Source organism: Mus pahari, chromosome 6 (assembly GCF_900095145.1).
Source record: "Mus pahari chromosome 6, PAHARI_EIJ_v1.1, whole genome shotgun sequence".
NCBI lineage: Eukaryota > Metazoa > Chordata > Mammalia > Rodentia > Muridae > Mus > Mus pahari.
Genome location: NC_034595.1, coordinates 84,123,601 through 84,147,221, shown reverse-complemented (window position 1 = coordinate 84,147,221; position 23,621 = coordinate 84,123,601). Strand labels below are relative to the sequence as shown.

The 23,621-nt window shown below is 48.7% G+C and overlaps 1 protein-coding gene across 2 annotated transcripts in view; it reads right to left on the bottom strand.

The window, feature by feature from the left end:
- Positions 1-3,355: 3,355 nt before the first annotated feature.
- Positions 3,356-23,621, bottom strand: part of Wasf2 (WASP family member 2) — a 62,636-nt gene continuing 42,370 nt past the window's right edge. For both annotated transcript variants that reach the window (XM_021200006.1, XM_029539649.1), the window contains exons 3-9: positions 16,013-16,147; positions 15,375-15,528; positions 12,509-12,626; positions 11,425-11,555; positions 9,037-9,192; positions 6,753-7,261; positions 3,356-5,930 (exon numbers count right to left, since the gene is read on the bottom strand). In XM_021200006.1, coding sequence (XP_021055665.1) covers positions 5,773-5,930; positions 6,753-7,261; positions 9,037-9,192; positions 11,425-11,555; positions 12,509-12,626; positions 15,375-15,528; positions 16,013-16,147 — 1,361 coding nt within the window. In that variant the 3' untranslated portion in view covers positions 3,356-5,772. The remainder of the gene's footprint in view (positions 5,931-6,752; positions 7,262-9,036; positions 9,193-11,424; positions 11,556-12,508; positions 12,627-15,374; positions 15,529-16,012; positions 16,148-23,621) is intronic.

The window sequence follows — 23,621 nt, the reverse complement described above, 5'->3', positions numbered from 1 at the left end:
GAGAGAGAGAGAGAGAGAGAGAGAGAGAGAGAGAGAGAGAGAGAGAGAGAGAGAGAGGGTGAGTACTGGGTGGGGCACACACTAGGGCAACTAGGGCAGGGCGGGAGTGGTTGCTTGCTGGAATGGGAGGGTATCTGCCCTGCTGTCACACAGGAGGGCAATTCTACTTGGATTGCTCAGGCAGTTCAGGCTTTCTGTGTCCTTAAGCCTGAAGAGCTTCCTCCAGGGGCCCCACACCCTGGGCCTGGGGGAAGGGAGGCCCAGAACTTGCTCTGGATTCCATAATCTAGGTGAGAACTGGTTGCCAATCACCCCGAGCAGCACTTCAGGAAATGGTGCCAAGCTGCCCTGGTGGAAAGGTGGCCAGGAGGGGGCAGTGAGCAGCTGGCCGAGGCAGCCAGCCAGCGCCATGGCTCAGGAGGCCTCTTAGATGTTCTTGCAATTCAGCCTGCTCCTGTTGCTGTGTGCCGACTTGTGTCCTTGTTTTGCATGAGAGCAGAGCTCTGTACAAAATGTCTACGTGTGTTTTCTGGGCCTGGACTGTAGGCTACTTATAGACGAATGTGTGTAAGTGAACCTGTGCATGTGTGAACAGGGCAGGGTGTACCTGCGTGGAGCTCAGACATAGGGAACCTGTGTTGTTCCCAAGTAGTCAAGGGTACAGGCTCCTTCCGCCCCAAAAGGTCAAAGATGGCTGGAGCCTCAGTCAAGCTTGCTTGACTCCAAAGAACAAAAATACCCTCACCTGTTAGTGCACCTGTAAACCTGAGCACTGGCGGGGTAGGAGAGGCAGATAAGACCTTGGAGCAGAAACCTTAGACACTGGCACTCCTCAGCCTGCTGCGGGGTGGATTGTTGAGCAGTGTAAATGGCATAGCAGGGTTAGGCAGCTCAAAGCACCTCTCTTGTCCACCAGGGACCTCGCACACTTATCATGTGCTGCCTATAGCAGGTAGTGGGCGCTCCATAAATGTTCATTTTCCCCTAGTTCCAGGAGATGAAGCGACTCGCACAGGGTCAGGGCTTCCTTCCGAGTGGCAGCAGTGGAGACAGCATCCAGGCACAGGCCTCCGGTTTCCCAGAACCACACTCCTTCCCTCCCGTTCCAAGGACGGCTCCGACACCATTTTGTCTTCTGCCAGGGCGGGCGTCTGGCTGCCTGTCAGTCACCAGCTCTGGCGGCCAAGTGCTGACTAAACACAGGCCGCGCGGGAGGGGAGCGAGGGGTTCTGTGCCCCCTCCCCGGCACCCCACCTCCAGCGATGAGCTCAGAGTGGCTGGCGTAGCACTTGCTGACAATTCAAAAACTTCTGCCCCCTCTCCCATGATGCCCGTGGGTGACTCTGTGAACAGCAGGCGTGGTGACCCACGGCCCATGGCGCCCCAGACTCTGTTCCCTGTCGTCTCCCCAGGCCACCCCACTGTGTCTACTGGGCCCGGATCTGGGTGTCTGCTCATAAATTACTCCCGGGGACAGTAACGCACAGCAGCTGTGCTTCCAACAACCGTTGCTTCCTGGGTAGGTCATTTTGGGGGGGGTCAGAATGCAAACCCAGCCCCTCAGTCTTCCTCAGGCAGGCAAGAGATAAGGCTTGGAGCAATCCAAAACCTTTTTATCGGATTCCATTGTGAACGGTTCTATTTAAGGTAAGTTGCTTGGGTCTGTGAGGCAGACAAGATGCCGGCCAGATGTTGGGAGGCAGCATCAGCATTCAGTGTGCGCCTCTCCTGCCTGGTGCAAGGAGCTGTGGGCAGCCAGCTCTAGGGCTGTCCTCACAGAAGGGGACCTGTGCCTACAAACTAGCCAGAGGCCTCCTGCCTTTGAAGCCCACCCGTGCTGGACCCCTTACAGAGTCCCTCACCCACCTGTGGCCTTCAGAGTTGCTTACAATCCCTTCTCCCACGATACACACACACACACACACCCCAGGTGACTGAATGACTACAAAGACTTTATCAGATTATTGAAAAGGTTGGCATTTAAAGTATCCATGCGCATATATACGAGTTACACGGAGCCTTCAGGTTATGGGAGCACACATGTGGTACACACTGAGCCTGGCAGGGAAGCAAGTGAAACCAGGCTTGAAACAACAACAACCAAATGTGATGTCCTAGCCAGGCACGGCTGAGGCAGGGGCCAGGAGTTTAAGGCCATCTTCAGCTATATAGTAAGGTCAAGGCCCGCATGGTCTACCCGAAACCCTATCTAAAAATAAGAAATAAATAAAAAATTGTGGGGCGTGGCTTCACTCCACTGCCCAGGTCCCCCCTCCCAACCTTTGGGAGGAAAGGGCCTATTTTTAGACAGTATTCTCTCTATGCATTAGCTCGCAGAAATCTTGATATGGGAATCACCAAGAACCTATTGGACTATGATGTCCTTATAAACATATTCATATCAGAGAGAACAAGGCACTTTGGGGACATGACAGCTTTCTCTCCGATGTGTACATCATTCTAGGCACAAAGTAAAAACTGGTTAGTTTCTCAAGTCAGTTAACTGAATAAAGTTAATACAGGAACAGAACTGTTCTCAGCCATCACTGAGGCCCCAGGAAAGTGAATGAGGCAGGAAGCACAGGAGAAGCATTTCTCTGTGTAACACCTGGTCCCAGGTTGAATGGGCACCAGCCAAGCTCAAAGCTTAATCCTCCCTCCCCCAGAGGCTGACGAGTCTGAGTTGGAGAGCCTGGCCCTGGCACGGTGCTTCCCTCCCCAGGCCCTGAGGTCAAGTAAGGGGCTGCAGCAGGGGGCAGTGCTAGTGCAGAACAGGGACACGCTGGGAATGCTTAAGCAGGGTCACCAAAGCCACAGAGACCTCAATCTGTCCAAGCTGGCGCTATAGAGTCAGAGGATCGGCGCCACGGGAAGAGATTTCACATTAGCCCTGACAACACCGCCTCAGCTCTGCGGTGACATTGGCCAGGGTCGTTTCTGAGGGCGCTCGAGCTTCCACTGGAGAGGAGCTGCAGCTTGGGCCAGCTGCTCTGAGCCTCCAAGGGATCCCCCACCCCCTCCCCTGGAATGAAATCATCTCACAACCAAGGCAAAGCTACAAGTCACTTCTGACACTAGCAATTGCAAGCTGGGCCCCTGGGCTCCAGGAATGGGGGCAGCCCCCTTGGGCCAGGCAGACTGGGAAGGGACGTGGCTCTTTGGCCTCAGCGCTTAAGAGTCCTTATGGGCCACTGCTTTATAGTCTTACCAGCCTCAGCCCAGTTTAAATAGTCACTAAACTTAGTATTCTAGCTTCCAGGATTCCACAAACACACCCACCTGCACTGGGTCCTTTATTATTTTAAAGGGCTCTGGGTTTAAAGAAGCATGTTTTTAAAAAAAAATTTTTTTTAGGGGGTACACATATGCCTAAGTAAAGCCTAGAGGACCCCTCAGCTGACTGGGTCCCCAGCCCCCCAAGCTGAGGAGGCTCTGCGAGGCCGGCTGCTACAAAGCGCAGAGCTTGGCTGCATGGATTTTAATGAGAGCGTCAGGCGGAGCTGTGCTGTTGCTCTCCGGGACTTGCAGATCATTACCAAACCAGCTGTAGGATGAGAACACAGCACATCGAAACCCTAGGAGGTCACTGAGCTAATGATCTAATCCTACCTTCCGCAGACAGGGCCCCTCCCCATCTCCTCCCGCCCCCAGTCTTTCCTGGTGGACTCTGTCCATTCCAGAAGCCAGGCCAATACCGCCCCTTCAAGGTCGGAACAGAACCATAGTGAGCTGCTTTGGCTCCCCTTTCTCGGAGAGCAGGAGGGGAGTAATTTAGTAAAAACCATTAGGCCCAAACCCTGGCCTGGCCAGGCCCCAGGACTTCTATTTGGAAGGACCACTGCCCTCCCCAGCCTTTCCAGCCCCGCTGGGCTGCAGCCAGGGTACCATCAACAGCCATTTTAAGGTTCTGATGAAAGCACCTTCAGCTTCTAAGGCACGAGGTGGGAAACATGCACAGCATGGAGTTGACTGCCAAACCCTGTGCCAGACACTGGATTGGGGGGTGGGGGCATGGACACACGGGGACACAGAGCACTCTGGAGTAGCCACAGCAGGAGGGCCTGCTGGCACCTGGTGCTTAGCCCCTACCTCTGAGTTCAAGAAAGGAGGCAGAGGGGAGGAACCCAGCAAGTGCAGGCGGCACAGCCATGATTGCACTCTCCTCAAGCCGGAGGGTTTATGAGGGCTTTGGCAATTACTGCAACCATTTGCTGCGCTGGGTAGAGACAGATCCTGTTGCTCTGTGTTTCAGGCTCTGAAGCCGGAGAAGCCGATTTCAGCACCAGAGCCACACAATAGTTGGGGCAGAAGAGAAGAAACCTTGCTGTTGGCCAGAGCTGCTCAGTTTTTTTCCTGAATAATAGCACCCGTGTATTAGTTCTGGGAAGGGAGGTAAGGGGGGTTGGGTCAGCATCACCATGCACTGCAAGGTGGCGAGGCAGGAAGACCCTGTGACCTTCTGCCTCTCAGCCTTCTCCATGGCTGCCAGGCCCCCCCAGGCAGGTACCTGCAGCGGCTGCCAGGCTGAGGGACTGAAGTTTCTACAGCTGGCACAACCTCTGCTTAAATTGAGGAAACAAAAGGGGGAGGGAGCTGCGGTGAACTGCAAGCGGCACCTGCCAAGGCTGGCTGCCCCACAGCTCCTCTCTACTCTGCCTCCCCAGCACAGCTCCCATGCCACATGACTGGCTGCAGACAGAAAGGGGAAATAAACGGTTACCAGAGAGGCTGCAGTTAAAGCTGCACTGGAGAGGCCCCGGCACAGGCTGTGAACCCTTGAAATGCAAGCCCGGCATTCGGGAGCTCTGGGGTAGAAGGGAGCCAGGCTACTCTGCCCAGACTCCACCAGGTGCCCATTATTTGGTCCCAGGAAACACAGCTGACTTGGAAACAGGAAGCCTGGGCTCTAGTTCTATCACTATCTGTGTGACCTTGAGGGAGTCACTTCTCATCTTGGCCTCAGCATCCTGAACGGGCAGGACCCAAGGTGTTCCATTCTCTTCCAGTCCTGCGGTGCCACATCTTCAAGTTTTGCTCCTGACAGTCAGCGGAGGCCCAGGTCCCTGAGTGTCAGGGCTAGTTTGGTCATGAATATCAGGTTAAAACTGGGCTGTGCAGTCTTAAGGCACCTGGGGTGAGGAGGGGCATCCAAAGGACACCCAAACCCCACACTCACCAAGAGAGAGCATGGGAGGAAGGCCACACCCTCAGTCTTGAGAAGGGCATCACCTGGGAGACAGTCTTTAGGGGACCGATGCCTTCTGGAACAAAGGCATCGAGGCAGAGCTAACAGAAGCAAGCCTACCTGCTGCCGAAGGCTGAGTGTGGGGCAGGGGTGTGCCAGTCTACTTGCCAGGGCACAGAAAAGGGACCACCTGTGCCCACAACAGGCTGTACCCACTGCTGTGAGACAGGAGGTGGATAACAGTATTTGAAGTAGCTAAATGAAAGGGTTTTGAGGAAGGCCATGGGTTAAAATGGCTAACAGGGGAAGGCACTATCTCCAGTTGAAACCCAAGCAAAGGGATCTGCTAAGGGCTTTTCCTTCCTGTCAATAGATAACGGTCACTTGAGGGAAAGATGGATCAGCTCAGCTGTGGACCCTCAGGAGCCCGCAGGCAGGAACAGGGAAGAAGTACATGGTCATTTGAAGGAAGCACTCACAGATCTTTGGCTTTGTCCCTTGCTTTCTTCCTCCATGAGACTGCTACAGTCTGTATGGAGGAAGGCAGGTGGAAGGACTAGAAAGAGGAATGTGGGCAGCAGGTGGAGTTAATCCGACCAATCATCTTCATCAAATTCAGAAGAATCATCTTCCGAGTCGCTGTACTCAACAGCAATCCGACGGGACAGGATGGTGGCCACGTCATTGCCCACCACATCACGCTTCTCTTGTTCCCGTTGCTCTTCAACCCTTCGCAGCTGAAAGCCTGGCGGGAGAGGAGTGGGTTAGGAAGCACAGCCCAGTCCCACAACCCTCTGGGACTGAGTATGCTCAGGACAGAGAAAGATGGATTCCTGAAGAAGCAAGGAAAAAAAAAAAGGAAAGACAGGTCCTATGGAACCAGCATCTCTGAGTTGTGGGCATCCCTGAAAGGAAGCCCGCTGTTCTTCCTGGCTGTGAGCATTCTGAAGGTAGAGTACCACCATCAGGCAAGTCCTCGGTCCTAGCTACAGTGCGGCTGGGAGGGTTACCAACACAACAAACCACACCTAACCCCCCAGACCAAACCTGATCCCAATGAGTGACAGAAGGGGGGGGAGGGGGGAAGGAGGGAGGGAAGGGGAAGATTGGTGAAGGAGGGAGGGAAGTTGGTGGCTGGAAGAAGAGAAGGGAAGGAGAGAAAAGAAAAAGATAGGAAGACATGGGAGCAAGTGGGGAGGGATGAGAGAGTGGAGGAGGAGGACACAGACAGCGGAGCAGAGAAGACAGCTGCGACCGAGTCTGGCTGAAAAGTTGGCCGACGGGACAGTGACTCATTTTCATCTGGGGATCTTTTCCCAAGAAAATGTATGTAAACAAATATAACATGATCACTTCAAGGAATTCTAGGGTCCCAGATTAAAAAATAATTCACTATCAACAAATACAGAAAGATCACTGAATCCCAGTATCTTTAAGGGACGTCCCACCCTGACCTGGAGGTCTAATCCCTCAGCTGTCTGAGAAAGCCGTTCCCTTGAAAGGGTCAAGATCCTGCCCTAGCATCTCAGCTAAGGGTGCGTGTCCTCAGACCCAACCCTGGCTTTACCTTGGCGGATGGCAGAAAGCAGGTCACTACGCGCGTCACTCACAGCAGGCAATGAAGACTTGGGCTTGGTGGCCTCAGAAAGAGGTGGTGGTGGTGCAGCAGGCTGGCCATCAGCACCACTGAAGGGGAGAGGTGGGGGCCCTGGAGGGGGAGGGGGAGGAGGCGGCGGCGGAGCACCTCCAGATGGTTGGGACAAGGGAGGTGGTGGCATTGGGTAGTCAGCTGCTGGTGGTGGGGGAGGTGGGGGAGGAGCAGCAAAATCAGGGTGAGGAGGGAAAGATGGAGGTGATGGAGGTGGAGGGGTCCCAGGAGACCCGAATCCTATAGATGGTAGTGGAGGTGGCACACTCATGGGAGGTGGAGGTGGAGGGGCAGGTGGAGGAGCGAAGCCAGGCTTGGGACCTGGTGGCGAGCTCAGAGGAGGAGCTGGGGGTGGGTGGCTTGGGCTGACCATGCTGGTTCTTTTGGGTCCAGCCAAGACAGATCCTCTTTGGTTTTCCACAGGGTAGCTGAAAGGTCAGAGGGACAAGATTTACCATCACAACCACAGTGCCAACCCCTGCCCAGAGGCAGGCTCTTCTATAAGCTCAGGCCCTTCTTAGTTGACTCCCATTTCACTCTGCCTCAGACAGATGGAAATGGCCAAAACAGATCACCAAGGAATGAGCAGCACTGTGGGGAACCTTCCAGTAGAAGGGCAATACGACTGGAGACTGAAGGAGACGACTGAGCACCCTGTCAGGAAGACTGGCAGGGATAGCTGTTCAGGTCCCCTTTAATCTTTTCAGGAGACGGTTCCTTGAACCCTGCTGGAGAGTGTCCCATGGGTGGCTGTCAGTGTAAACCTCTAGCTAGACCTAAATACATACAAGAAAGAGCTAGAATAAAAATTCAAGCCCTCGTCATCCACTGGGTTCTGTTTCTTACTCTATGAATGCTACTGAATTTGGTAGGGGCAAATGTCCACTTGGAGTTGGAGACAGGGCCTTCTTATGTAGTCTAGGCGGGCCTAGAACACATGACATTCTCCTGCCTTAGCCTCCCAAGTACTAAAAATTATGGGCTTGAACTAACACACCCAGCTTTGTTTGTTTGCTTGAGACAGGGTCTCACTATGTAGATCTGGCTGGCCTCAACTCACAGAAATTGGCCTGCTTCTGCCTCCCGATGCTGAGATTAAAGGCATGAACCACAACTCCCAACTCCTGGCTAACTCTTGACCCAGGTTTGAAAGAGAGTGAAGGTTTACTTTAGGGGTCAGATCTGTGCGGTTCCAACTTCAAGATCTCAGGTTACAATGTGAAGAGAGGTTTTCTTGTAAACCTTCGCACCTGCCCTGCACTGAGATCTACTGCTTAGAAAAGCTGCTGAGATGGCTCAGCAGGTAAGAGCACTGACTGCTCTTCCGAAGGTCCTGAGTTCAAATCCCAGCAACCACATGGTGGCTTATAACCATCCTTAACAAGATCTGACGCCCTCTTCTGGAGTGTCTGAAGACAGCTACAGTGTACTTACATATAATAAATAAATACATCTTTAAAAAAAAAAAAAAGAATGAGGAGAGAGGAAGAGGCCAGCACCATTTCAGTCTCAAGGGTCCTTCACCATCAGCCACTAATTAGGCAGAGTCCAGGGGGAAGAGCGCCTCGAAGGCCCTGGGCACAGAGAGGGAAGAGGGACCGGGAGGACAGAGAAGGCTGAACAATCCTCAGACCCCTTCCCGCCACCATGGGCAATCCTTTGTACACATCTGTCAAAGACCCCAATGCACACACACTCAAAAGGACAGACTGGAAGTCACATAGTCTGTATTTCCCTTTCCCTTGGAGTGCTGTCCCTCACCCACTGCCACTATGCAGTCCTGACTGGCCTTAAATCTGTTATCCTTCTGCCCCCAAGTGCTGGGATGACTTGTGTTGGCCAGCACACTTGGCTCATGCTTTAGGGTACACTGGGTGAGCTGAAGCAGCTGTCTACGAGGTCTCCCCACCTCCTGCCTCTCGCCTTTATGAAAGCTGACGTGTACCTAATATGGGGTAACAACAACTCTGCCAGTACTTCATAAATGGTATTCCTATCTGCACACTCTTTTTTTGTTTTTGTTTGTTTTTTTTTTTTGAGACGGAGTTTCTCTGTATAGCCCTGGCTGTCCTTGAACTCAGAAATCCGCCTGCCTCTGCCTCCCAAGTGCTGGGATTAAAGGCGTGCGCCACCACGCCCGGCTCTTACTTAGTTCTTGAGTCCTTTACTACCCAGGATGGATGGAAGAGGTTCTACCATTTACCTGAATTCTGCTGGTGGGGGAGGTAAGTTGTCTTCAGAGAATGAAGGGGAGGGTGAGGAGGCAGAGTCCGACTGTGGAGGTGGTGGGTAGCTGGCTGCATCCACATTTTCAACAGAGCCAATGCTGCCATTCTGGTACACCAAGGAGGACGAATACCTGGTGACATACCAATGTCAAAGTTGTCTTTTAAAGAATCTAGTTCCATCCAAAGTACCCAAACGTGTTTAAACATACAGAGCTTGGGTGCTATCTCTTTTCTTATTAAAAGTTGCCACATAAGTGCATTTGACACAAAGATTATTAGGGTGGAGCAAAATAAGGAGATTCCCCATGTGTTTCCTGTTACACCAAAATTATACTTTAGGCTAGGTATGGTGGTATGTGACTTTAGTCTCAGCACAACGGAAACAAAGATAGGTAAGCTTTGGGACTTTGAGGCCACCCTAAGTTCCATGCCAGCCAGGGCCATACAGTGAGTGAGATCTTGTCTATTTAAGAAGACAAAGAATGAAGCCAAACCCCACAGGTTAGTTACAAACACGTTGACTGGCAGCCTGATTCTGAGGTAGACAAGTCCCTGGAATGTGAAAGGATAAAAAGGATTTGACTGCAGAAGTAAGCCAAGGAGGAGTGCAGGTTGCCATCAGGCAGTCATGACGGTCTCTACCTCGTCCTTTATCACATGAGCTGCTGCTTAAAGCAAGATGCTAAAAGCCTGGCAGCGGTGGCAAACACCTTTAATTCCAGAACTCAGGAGGCAGAAGCAGGTGATAGCTGAGTTCAAGGTCAGCTTGGTCTACACAGTGAGTTCTAGGACAGCCAAGGCTACACAGAGAAACCCTATCTTGAAAATAATGAAAGAAAGGGGGCCAGGCATGGTGGCGCACGCCTTTAATCCCAGCACTCGGGAGGCAGAGGCAGGTGGATTTCTGAGTTCGAGACCAGTCTGGTCTACAGAGTGAGTTCCAGGACAGCCAGGGCTACACAGAGAAACCCTGTCTCGAAAAAACAAAAAGAAAGGGGGAAAAAATAAGCATTGTTTTAGAGCTGGCTGCATGGAAACCCATTCCTCAGCGCCTTAGGCCCTGGGTGAACTGGCTCTGGATGAACACCAAACCTTCACACGAGGCAGGAAGCTTCCATACTAGCTCAAGCCCATGGACACCAACTAGTAAAGCTGGGCCGCCCTGCCCCCTCTTCCTCTCCTCTCTGCCACTGCTGGGTCCTACAGAGCTCACCTAACAGGTCCCAGGATCAGAATTGTGGGCATGTAAATAAGTCAGATAACAGAGCCTAGCCATACGGCCAACTCCAAACCTTCAGGAGGTGGGGGGATAGGGGTGGAGGGAAGCCTCAAAATCAGACATACACTTTTGACAGTTGGCATTTATGGCCATAGGAGTCACTAATCCTATGCCATATGCCTATCAAAACAGGATGGGACTGTGGAACAAAATAGACCCTTACTGGACAGTGAGATCAATGAAGGCCCCTTTAGCACTGGTTTTTCTGTAGAAAGGTTCATTTCCACCATCTTCCTCATGCTTATGAAACAAATCACCGAATCCAGGAAGAACAAGTGTCACATGTGTCAAGATTTCCATGGTAGTTACTCTAAAATCAAGAGCTCTTCCCTTTTATTAGTACTCAGCGCCCAGCATGGGCTGTGTGCACATCTCTGACTGCCAGGTGCAATGAATTTAGAGGAAAAGCCAGGGTGACTCTCACACCAGGTAGTCATGGTGACTTGACTTTGAATGTCACAGGGGTCAGACATCAGGATAAGCATCAAACCAGGTTTTAAAACCATTCTGCCTCTTTAAACCTCAAGTATGATTTGTTATTGGGAAATGGGTCAGGAAGCCATCTCCCACTTCTTCAGAGAGATATATTTGCCTCCACAGTGGCCCCGCAACCTTCCCCATACTGACTCTGAGGTCTGCATTCAGTCCTTTGGCTACCCCTCTTCCAAGACTGGCTGAGAATTCGCTCTGGGAACCTGCACAGCTCACCTGCTCTGCACCTCCTGTGCCCAGCCCAGCTCTTCAACACGACCTTCATGTGTGCTCAGGAGGCAGAGGGCTTCCAAGACCACTTCCCTTGCTTTTCCAATCTTTCCTCTGAGACCTTTAGGTATACTGGTTTCTGCCAGAGTATCATCATTAGAAGCCATGGCCTTCCCTTTCAGACCAGCCTAGCCACCTCACTGAAGTCTCTTGACTGATTTAGAAATTGTAATCACCAGATGGATGCTTCTAAAAGTAATTGATGAACGGTGTCTTAGCCTAAACCCTACAGCAGACTTCAGATGGTGGGAAAGGCACCATGCCAGAGCCTTTTGTCCTGAGGTCCTAGCTGCTCCAGAGAATGCTATACCGCATCACCTACCCAGAAGGCCCCAGCTTCTCCTTGGACTCTACAAATTCTTGTCCCATTTTCATCTTCTCCCACTCCTCCTTGCGTGTCTTGATTTTACGTGGGTTCACATTCCCTCTATTTGGATTATCTTTCTTTTCTTTCTATAATGAAAAGGAACAGAAAAGCCTTTGTAAAACATTTTCCAAAGTGCTTCATTAAAATTCTACCCATCTTCATGGACACACACTCGAGATGATTCGCCTAGACAACACAGGTTAACAGCAGACTTTGCAGAATTGCCAGGTCTGTAGTGACCTAGGCCGCCCAACTCACAGCAGCTCCCAGGCAGAGCATTTGCTGAGGCGCACACACAAGCACCTCTGACAGGAAACAGCAGCTACCTCTGGGGGAATTGTTTCACATCTTTAAGTGGCTCTAATTGTTAGGAAGTTAGTAAACAGTTATTTGTTATTTGCCGTGCCACAAAGGTCAGTCAACGGTGAAGACTGACAGCTCCAGAGACCTGGAGCAGATAGAAGGAAACAGTTAAAAACAAAACAAAACAACCAATGAAGGATTTTCCAGCTCCTGCAGCCGCACTAGCCTCTGGCACTCTCCTGGGTCTGCTGACAGCCATGCTAATGGGAGTGCCAGGTCAAAACTGGCAAGTCACACAGTACCAGGAGCCTAAAGAGAGCGACGCATCACCACAAACCAGGCAACCCTGGCCCCGCCCACCGGCAGTGAAGGGTTAACCTGGTGCTTGTCTGAGAAAAACTGTGCTGGATGGGACCAGGCTAGGTGGGTGTCCAGCGGAGTTGGGTGCAGAGTGCAAGAAAAATAACTGGTGAACAGAAAGGTCCACTTCTAAAGCTCTGCTCAAATATTCTCAGTTTTACATAGTGCCAGGGAACACACGTATTTTTGGTGTGATTTATACTTTCATCTTGGTGGTATTTGGTGTGGACACACTCTTTTTTTTTTTTTTTAAAGAGTTTTACCTGGCACCCGAGCAAGCGGTCACTTGGAATGACTTCACATAAGACCGGCTTCCTTTTTATCCCCCCTCTACAACAGTGCCTACTGATGTGTAGCAGAGGCCCCTTCCCCTCACCCGATGCTTTCTCTTCTCTTTCATGATATCCTTGGTGTCCTGCAGCATCTTCTCCTTCCAAAGATCAAAGAAGTATGAGGGGTTGGTGTAGAATTTGAGCGCCTCTTTTCCATCATCCCTGGGATAAAAATGAAGACAAGTAGCTGTCAGTAGAGAGATGAGCTCCCAACCAAATCCAGTATTCCAAACACCAACCAGTTAGCAGTTTTTACACTAAGGAGTCAGGACGCCTTCGAATCAATTGTATGTTTCTGCTCCCACACCAGACTCTCAATGGCCCTAACTCCTTACAACCCTTGGCCATACCTTCAGTTCTCATGCAGGAATCTGCACTGTCAGGGCAGGAACAGGCAGATGGGCAGGAATTCTGATGATTTCTAATCACCTGCACAGTCGACCATGACAGAGATATCTGAATACTGTCTATCTCTAAGGAGACTTCTGCTGTTGGTTCCTCTTCCCTACCCAGTCCCCAGGACTCTGTAGAAAGCACTAAGGTCTTTTCTTTTCTTTTTAAAGATTTTATTATTATACATAAGTACACTGTAGCTGACTTCAGATACACCAGAAGAGGGTGTCAGATCTCATTATTGGGGGGTTGTGAGCCACCATGTGGTTGCTGGAATTTGAACTCAGGACCTTCAGAAGAGCAGTCGATGCGCTTACCCACTGAGCCATCTCCCCAGCCCCAGGTCTTTTCTACCTAAGTGTCTCTGTGTACAGTTGCTCTTCTCCACACAGATAAGGAACTAAGCACACTGCTACTTCCTGCTCTCTTGTCCAGTGTTACTGCAAGAAGACCCACCGACACAAGCGGCCAGCTGTTTTAAAACCACAAGATCCATCGGGAGGCAGGGGCTGGCGGATCTCTGAGTTCAAGGCCACAGGGGTGGGGAGATAGAGATAGACTGAGAGAGATACAGGACGCCAGGACTACACAGAGAAACTCTGTCTCAAACAACAAAAGACCACAAGGTCTTAGTGGGTGTGGCAATCCACAGTACAGAGTGAGGTACTAAGTAAGAACTATTGGCCATACTCCATGGTCCTGACTAGAATCTCCTACTTCGGTGTGATGAAACTTCCACTGTTCAGAAAGTATGTGCTTCAGGGTACAGGATTATTGTTCTTCTAAAATAAAACCTGGAAGCCAGGAGTGGTGGTGCACGTCTATAGTCCTGGCACTCAAAAGACAGAGAGAGAAGCATCAGATGTTCAAGGCCAGCCTACACTATGTGGAGAGAACATGTCACACACAAAACATTTTAAAGGATGATCTGAAGACAGCATGGTGTACACACAAGCTCTAGGATACCCGGGATTACATAAAGACCCAATCTCTACCACAAAAAAAAAAAAAAAAAAGCAAACCAACCAACCAACCAACCAACCAACCAACCAACCAAAACTTCTGAAAGACAATTCTACCCCTTGCCTTTCAAACTCCAAAGGCACGTCTAGATCAACCACCACCGAGGCACGGGTGTCTAGACCAATCATTAGTGGTTCCTTTTAAAACATGCTTTAGATTTATTTTATTTTCATTTAATATATGTGTATGTGTGTCTCTGTGCACATATGTGTGTGGATGCTCATAAAGGCCAGAAGGGGGTGTAAGAGCACCTGAAGCCAGTTACTGACGGTTGTGAATTGTCTGTTCTAAGTGCTGGGAACTGAACTTGCAAGAGCAGCAGGCTCTTAAGGGTTGCACTTTCTCCAGGCCCTGACAGTAACATTTTTATGTTAACCATATCTTGCTCTGAGTTAGAAACACCACTGCTTGTTTCTGTTAGGCCAAGTCCAGATAACTGAAAGGAAGGAGGTACTAATTCTGGCAGTATTAGTATCTAAAAAAATACAGTTTCCAGAAAGATGAAATATCTCAATATCATCTGTCAATCCTATCCCACCATACAAACACTGTGTCATATCACTTTCAGTACTATGAGGTATGTCAACCCTTTCTGTCACACAACACTATCTCCCAAACTCAATCAGACTAAAGAGTGACAGCCCGGGGTCAAGCAAGACTCTGTATCCTAGTAACAAAAGGCAGATATTCTTCTTGATCTCTGTGAGACTCTACCAAGCTCCTATTTGGGGCTCTCTGGACAGACCAGTGTCCCTGAATTCACAGAGGCACACACACACTGCTTTTCAGAGTACCCATGTCTGACAGCCAGCACCCACGCCTAGCTACCTGTAACTACTTCTTATGGAGACAAGCAAGATAAATATTCCCTTTCTACTTCTGCTCAGTTGATGATGACAACATTAGCAAATCACCAGAGGGGAGGACTCGGTTGTCTTTAAGCCTACCATCTTCCTTTTCCATGTCTACCTACAGCAGGGCAGGTCCTTGCAGAAGAAACCATCCAAAGGATGTTCAAAATGAAGGGACCGGCACTTACGTGGAAGGACACCAATACTCCCCCACACTGTGCCCCGCACCCCCCACCCAGCCTACAGCAGCCAGTATGAGGCCGGTCCCACTAACTTGCCCAAACATCTGGTAATTTAGAGTTTTCTGAGAAAGTGGAAACCCGGGTAGAATGTGGCCCTTGGGAATCTGTGTGCAGGACTGCCTGCTAACAAGTCCTCTTGCTTCTGTAATAACTAAATTCCTTGGATGGAATCCAGATGGACTTGCTTTTCCCAAATTAAACTTTGCAGCATCAATGGTCCAGCAAACTTTCAGTATATAGCAGATGCAGCATGACTTTCAGAGACCAAGCAGGAGTGAACTGTCTTTGCTGGGGTGGATAGGAAGTTCAATAGTGTTCTCTGATATAAATATTATCTTTAGGGATTTTAGACAATGTAGTTTTTAATCACACACGCACACACACACACACACACCAGTTACCTGTAAGGACTTAGATTGTTAAGAGGGGGAGGAGCGTCACAGCTGTTATAGGTTTCTAAGACAGGCACTGGAAGAGAGTTTCTGTCAAAGAGCTTCTGGTCTTGGGTGGTGGAGCTTCTGAAGGCCTTTCGAGTGTTGATTCCTTGTAGTGACACTGAGAGAAGATGGAAGGTGTTAGAAAATGGACGACAGGCTATTTGAGCAAACACTGAGTCACACAGTCGGAGACGCCTCAGCTGCTGCCTTTCTTGGCTGCAGACGGCTGCAGCCAGGTTTTTTTTTTTTCCTTCCCCCTCTGGGGAAGCCCCACGAGGCTGTCAGCAGCCCAGCCATTTCATGACTGAACAGATGAAGCAACACAAAGGTTTACTATGTGGCCAGATCTTGAAGGCCTCTCCTTAGGTGGAATGAATCTTCCAAGTACTTTTATGGTAGCAAAATACCATTGAGGGAAGGAACCGTGAGAGCAGGGGGATTGGGGAATGGAAGGAAGGGAGTGTGGTGTGTGGTAAAGGGAAAAAGGTTTCTTTACACCTCCTAGGCTTATGTCACTTCCAAGCAGCCGTGTATCAGTCTCTCTGATCTTTCCTCTCGGGCACTGCTCAGCAGAGCCTGCAGCTCCGGCTAAGCTCCCTTACCTTCTTCTTCCTTAGGATCCAGCTGAGTGACTTTAACTTGTACTCGGTCAACCCGCTCAGCAAGGGAGTTTACTCGGGAGGCAAAGGCACTTGCCTGAGTACAAATCTCTCCAAAAATGTCCTCTGCATACTTACCTAGAAAGAGCGAACAGAGCAAGTCACTAGTGCACAGGAGTGAGAGGAACCAGCCCAAAGAGTGTATCGTCCACCAAACACATACACACGCTTGTTCTTGGAGTAAGGACAGTCAGTCTTCATAGCCTGGTCACTCTGTGCGTATATAGCCCATAACTAACAGAACCCTTTTGGCAAATTCTGAACAAACATGAAATTCAAAGCAGGTTCAACAAAATCAAAAGGTGCAATGTCAACAAGTTAGTCCCGGAAGAGCAGACAGTATACGCAAACATTTGCCCTTGGCTCTCGGCCCCTCCTATTCTGTAAAGCACCTTGTAAAATGGCTCTGAGAGCAGCCTGGGAGTTAGAGCAACAACCAGGCGTCCATGCTTAATACACTAAATTACTTCCTCAGTTGAATTTCAAAAGCCCACTGAAAACCAAGATGTGGGTATCTCTAAGGGGCCTGAATTTCCCCGCCCCACACAGAGATGCCAAACTTCTTCTAAGGGTGAAAAGGTCACCTTACATTCTCTAACCCACAGCTTTCAAAGTCTTGGCTCCAGGTTACAATCCTTCAAATCTACACCCCAGGGAACAAGCGAAAAGCTGAGATGTTCAAGCCCTCCCTGAAAAACAAGACACCACTGGTCTTTTTCCACGGGCTCTCACTTTTTAGAATAAGAAAAGAGTTCTGTACTTTCAACCCTGAATGCAAGGAGAATTTGTAGCCAAAGAAACAGCAATGTGGAATACCTCCACACTGTTATTCTGAGCCACAAGGAATGGGAAGAGGTATGACTGGGTAAGTAACCACACCTCGGTTGTTTACTCACAAAGGGAAGGCAGACATAAACGACCGCCCAACCTGACGAGAGTTTGAGGCCCAGTTAAAGGAAGGTCTTTTTTTTTTTTACTTTAGCTTCTTAGTAGATATTTGAGGGGGAATTAGGCTAACCTAGCCTGGAAGGGCAAAACCACACCCTCAGGGTGAACTGTAGTTAACTTGTGCACGGTGAGCTCCCAAATTCTGCATACTGCACGGTCCCATGCAGCAACAGTGAAGAAGAACTCCTGAGCACAAAGACTCAAAAGAGGCCAACATGCTGCGTCCCTGCTCTGCAGGCAGAAGGTCCTGTTTGATATGTTGATAATACGGCAGTGCTCCTGCTCCACCAAGTAAAGAAAAATTGTGTTTGGAAACAAAAGCAAAGAAGTACACAACGCAGCATTATGTACGGGAAATGGACCAGTCTTAAAAACACCCAGTGATGGTAGCTCCCACCTGTAATCTCAGCACTTGGGAGGCCGAGGGGGAGACTGTTTGAGGCCAGCCTGGACTACATAGTGAGACTCTGTCTCAAAACAAATGTAAAAATTCAACTGCTCTGGCAGAAAAGACCCGTCTTTCTGTCTCCCAGAGAAGACTCGGATTTTCTGTTCCACAGTAGAAGGGTGTATGACAGTGGGGCATCAGGTAAAATCTAACAAAAGTATACAAAATGGATAACTTATTATTATTATTTTTTGTTTTTGAGACAGGGTCTCACTATGGTGCACTGGCTGGCTCGGAACCTTCTGTGCGGACAAAACTGTGAGTTATAAACCATAAAGTGACCTTCTCACAGGGGAAGTCCTACATTCCTGCATCAGAGCTACATAGGTTAGAGACATCTTCATCTTGGTTTGATGTTCCACTGAAGTAATTTCTCATCCAGTGTACGAATCATGGACACCCAGAGACCCGCCTGCCTCTGCATTCCGGATGCTGGGATTCAAGCCTGTGCTGAGCTTTTGTTTGCCTCTTTCTGAGGCAGGGCTTCTCTGTGTGGCCCTGGCTGTGCTCTGTAGACCAGGCTGGAGTAAAGGCGAGCACCAGCACTGCCTGGCCTCTTCCTCCCAATTTTGAAGAGCGAATGAGAGAGGTGAGGGCTTTCCCTTGTCGGGTCAGGCCCTGGGCGACTCAGAATCACACTATGGAAAATGGAAAGAGCAGTAGACCTCAAGTCAGAAGCCCCAGGCTGTTAGAGCTCAGATCTTTATTTTTAGACACTGTCTCACTACGTCCCCTGGCTGGTTTCAAATTCACTCAGTAGACCAGGCTGGCCTCAAACTCGCCATGATCTCATCCTTCTCTTCCTCAGCACTGAGATGACTTGCGTATCACTGCATCCAGCTGATGCCGCAGCTCTTTCTTATTATGTCAGGGTACTTCTTAATATTTATTCCTATCTACGTGTATGCGCGTTTCTGTTTATTAGTATGCACATGTGCATGTGGCTGCCCAAAAAGGACAGATGAGGGTGCCAGATCCCTTGGAACTGGAGTTACAGGAAGTTGTAAGCCACCATGCAGTTGTAGGAAACCAAACTCTGGTCTAAGAACTACAAGTGTTGGCTGGGCACTGGTGACACACAACTTTAATCCCAGCACTTGGGAGGCAGAGGTGCGTGGATCTGAGGTTGAGGCCAGCCTGGTCTACAGAGAGTTCCAGGACAGCCAGGGTTACCCAGAGAAACTTTGTCTTGAAAAAACAAACCCTCCCCTCCAATAAAAGAATTACAAGAGTCCTACTCTGTAATTTCTATGTAGCTTTTTCTGGCCTCAGACTCAGAAAGAGCCATCCGCCTCTGCTTTGGGGGTTCTGAGATACATGTACCACAGATCTGAGTACAACAAGTATTTTTTTTTCCCTTAAAATTTATTTATTTTATGTATATAAGTACACTGTAGCTGTCTTTAGACACACCAGAAGAGGGCGTGGGTGCTAGGGATTGAACTCAGGACCTCTGGGAGAGCAGCTAGTGCTCTTAACCTCTGAGCCATCTCTCCAGCCTGTAACAAGTACTCTTAACAGTCAAGCCATCTCTCCCGTCCTGTGTTGTACAGAGAATATGTTGAACATTGTATGGATGCATCACCTGTCAATTAAAAAGGCTATGGCCTGGGCCGGGCAGTGGTGGCGCACGCCTTTAATCCCAGCACTTGGGAGGCAGGGACAGGCAGATTTCTGAGTTTGAGGCCAGCCTGGTCTACAGAGTGAGTTCCAGGACAGCCAGGGCTGCAAAAAAAAAAAAAAGGCTATGGTCTATGACTTAGGCAGGAAATGGAGATGAGACACCTGGGAGGAAAAAGGATTCTGGGAGGAAAAAGATCAGAGGAGATGAATGCCTGGTACCTGAGCTCAGGTAACCAGCCACATGGTAAAATGTAGATTAAAATAATGGAAAGGGCAGTGGGTTATCTTAAGTTATGATTCTGGTTAAAGAGTCTAGCTATATGACCAAGGTATTTGTAAATATATTTTGAGTCTGAGTCTTATTTCTAGGAGCACGGGACTGGGACGTAGAACCAGGAACTAACTTTTACACTGGGTACTTCTTAGATAGTCACAATCTCTCAGATTTAGTCTCATCTGTAAACTGGGGACTGTGATTATATCCTCCCATCACATTATTAGTTGTCACAGTGAACTTCTTTCTTATATTGCTGCTCAGCCATGGAGACAACTTTTCAGAGTTCAACTATCTAAGCCAGTTCTCAGTATCTTGAGGCCTCCCCAAGCCCTGAGAGGCTTCGAGGCTGATGTGACAGGATCACATGGGCCCGTAAGTACTAGTGAAGCCCAGGAATGATAGCAAGACCTGGTCACAAAACCAAATGACTACTAAATACCCTAAATTCCAAGCTTAGAGGAACCTCCCAAACCCAATTCAGAATGATGATGGGGCTGGTGAGATGGCTCAGCGGGCAAGAGCACTGACCTGCAGCACGACATCAGCAGTGAAGGACAGTGGAAGACTTAGATCTAACTGTTTGCCACAGTCACATCCTTAGAACAAATTTTAACTGTAATTCCAATCAGATTTGATAGTTCCTATTCTTCAAATGTAAAAACCACCTGCAGTTTCTGGAAACAGAAGTATGACACTTCAAAAAGACAGAGCCAGAGTCAGAGACTTATCCTGTTGGCACGGTGCTGGGGCAGCATGCACAAAGCCCTGGGTTTGCTCACCAACACTGCACTGCAATAGTATATGCTGGCTGGTTTCCTACAGTTGGGAGACGAAGGTAAGAGGATCAGAAATTCAAGCTCACCCTTGGGTTAGGTAAGTTTGATGCCAGCCAGGCCTGCATGAGGCTGTCTCTATGCAAGATAACAAATAACAGCTGGAGAGATGCTCAGTGGTTAGAGCCCTGGCTGCTCTTCTGAGACCCAGGTTTAATCCCCAGCACCACGTAACAACTATTTGTAATTCCAGTTCCAGAGGATCTGACATCTTCTGCTGACCTCTATGAGCACTGTACATACATGGTGCACAGACAAACATACAGGCAAAACACATATACATATAAAATAAGATTTAAAATAAATCAATTTAAGTAGTCAAAAGAACAGGAAATAAAGGAAAGGAAAAGAAAGTGCCGGTCCAAAGGTGAATTTCACCCATCCAGATAGCACCAGGACAGACCCAATATCTATCAGGATGGTCATTAACAGATACCACATTTTGCCAAAAGATTTCAGAATAGTCTTCAGGAGGTTTCCCCAACTGCCTCTTAGCAAAATTCTTTAAGTGAAATGTTATGTGGAAGCAGAAACTAGTGAAACTCATTTTTTAAAAGGTGCATCTGTTCTTGTTGAAATCTGAGTGAGAGTTCCAGGGCTCTGCAGAGTCAGTCCCACCCTCTACCCAATGCCAGAAACCTACAGGTTCAAGTTGGGTTCCACCCTCCTGGATGGGCACAATACTGGTCAAAAGTGCATGCTGAGGCTGGGCATGGTGGCGATGGGCATGGTGGCGATGGGCATGGTGGCGAATGTCTTTAATCTCAGTCCTTGGGAGACAGAGCAGGGACACATCTCTGTGAGTCTGAGGCCAGCTTGATCTGTGGGGTGTGCTGGGGGTCCCTGAGGAGAGTGGAAGGGGGAATCTGGGGCATGGGTGAGATGATCAAGATACACTGTATATATGTATGAAATTGTCAAGAAATAAATAAAACACATTTTAGTAATTAAATGCAATTTGGTAAAAAGAACACAGATAATTTGTGTTATGGAGTCTGCAGTAATATAGGCAAGTAATAAACATGTTCAGGGACAATTTTCCCAGAGCTGGAACTGTTAGCTGTAGGAACCAGGGCACCCAGCAAGAAGCTGGGGCCCAACACCCCACACTGATGACGATGGAGCAGAAGCATTAAAGAACAAGGTCTAGAAAACAGGCATGGTAGTTAGTATATGCCTTTAATCCCAACACTAGGAGGCAAAGGCAGGGAGTACTGCCTGTGGAGGTCACAAGATAACCTTTGAGAGTTGGTTCTCTCTACCAAGTGGGCTCCAGGACTAGACTCAGGCTGCTCAGCTTGGCAACAGCAACCTTACTCAATGGGTCATCTCACTCACTGGCCCTCTCTTCTCTGTTTTAAAAGAATTTTGTGAGGCTGGTGAGATGGCTCAGTGGGTAAGAGCACCCAACTGCTCTTCCAAAGGTCCGGAGTTCAAATCCCAGCAACCACATGGTGGCTCATAACCATCCATAACAAGATCTGACGCCCTCTTCTGGAGTGTCTGAAGACAGCTACAGTGTACTTACATATAATAAATAAATAAATCTTTAAAAAAAAAAAAAAAAGAATTTTGTTTTTGTTTTTGGAAACATGGTTTCTCTGTATAGCCCTGGCTGTCCTGAAACTCACTTTGTAGACCAGGCTGGCCATGAACTCAGAAATTCGCCTGCCTCTGCCTCCCAAGTGCTGGAATTAAAGGCATACCATACCCGGCCCAGGATTTTTTTTTTTTTTTTAAAAATGTGCTTTTCAAACATCTATTAAGCTAGGCCAGAGGCACACATCTACAATCCTAGCTATTCGGGAGGCTGAGACCAAGGTAAGTCAGGGCAATTAGCAGGACCCTGTCTCCAAATTAAAAAGGTAAAAATAAAAGTTGTGTGGCGGGCTGGAGACGTGGCTCAGCGGTTAAGAGCACTGACTCCTCTTCCTCAGTCCTGAGTTCAAATCCCAGCAACCACATGGTGGCTCACAACCATCTGTAATGAGATATGGCACCCTCTTCAGGTGTGTGTACTTACATATAATAATAAATAAATCTTTAAAAAAAAAAAAGTTGTGTGGCTATAGCTCGGTGGTAGTGACAGAGGAGAAGGATCAGGAAATGTTGTTGACAAACTAATGACATCTTTTTAAAACTGTCTAGATTATCCTTGGCTATACAATTGGATAAAAGGCAACCCAAAGTACAGGAAACTTTGTATCAATAAACAAACAAATTCCAAATTAGAACCAGGAATAATACTGTAGCATCTGGAAGGCTCATGGCCAGCCTGAGCTACAGAATGACCTGTCTCAACAAGTTTCAAAGCTCAGAATTGAATACAGAAAAGGTGAGCCATGTGTTTTAAGCCCACCACTGCTGGTAGACAGGACAGATCTAAGCAGACAATGAAAGAACGGAGGCCAGAGAGAGACATGGACAACAGATCCTCTGAGAATCACAGCGTTAGCACTCAGGAGCTGAGGCAGGTGGGTCACAAATTTGAGGCCAGTCTGAGCTATATAATGAGATCCTGTCTTTAAAAATAAGTTAATTTATTACCTCAATGTAATTAAAAATATTTTAGGTAAGTCAACACAGACCTCAACTAGGGCACCACTGGCATGGACAGAACTGGTGATAGAGCAAATAAACTCTTAGCTAAGTTTAAATGTTCACTGTTAAGGCTGGGCATGTGCTTAGCATGCACGACGCCCTGGGGCTGAGCCTTAGGATAAGATAAGTAAACACAAAAATAGGGAAGAGTCTTACTGACCCTGTCTCTTTAGGAAAGTTATTTCATGTCTCTAAGCTTTCATTTGTTCATCTGAAAAACGGGAACACAACTTCCTTAAACTGACAAGATTAAATAAAATCATATCAACACCTCATTGAAAACTGGCATAAAACAATCAACATATTTGAGTTCCCCTTTCACCCTCTTTACACTGTCCCCTCAAAACGTATTTTTTCCAATCTCCTTTGGTAGGTTCTGAGCTCCCATAAGTCTGGGGCCATCTCCTCTCCTCTCTCATTTCTGTGTCATTACAGTATTACCCACCATGTAAGACACATCCAATCCCTGTTTACTGGGTAGTGAGTGAAGGGTAAGTTAATGCCCTAATATGAGCAACTCAGTCCTTAGGTAAAAGCGGCCCTGGCTCTCAGATCAGTGTCATGATAGAAGGGTTTTGATCACAAGTGGACAAAGTCCACAATGGCCTCCATTAATGCTGGAAACACCTCGGAGGGGGCAGGACTCCTGCTGAGGGCGCAGGAGCTGCTGCTGCAGCAGCGGCAGCAGCTACAGCAGCAGCAGCAGCAGCAGCAGCAGCGGCAGCAGCAGCAGCAGCAGCAGCTGGATGTCCTTTGTCCTGTGGAGAAGGAACCAGTGTACGCTGGCTTCTATCTGCTCAGCCTTCTGGGGTGACAGAAGCA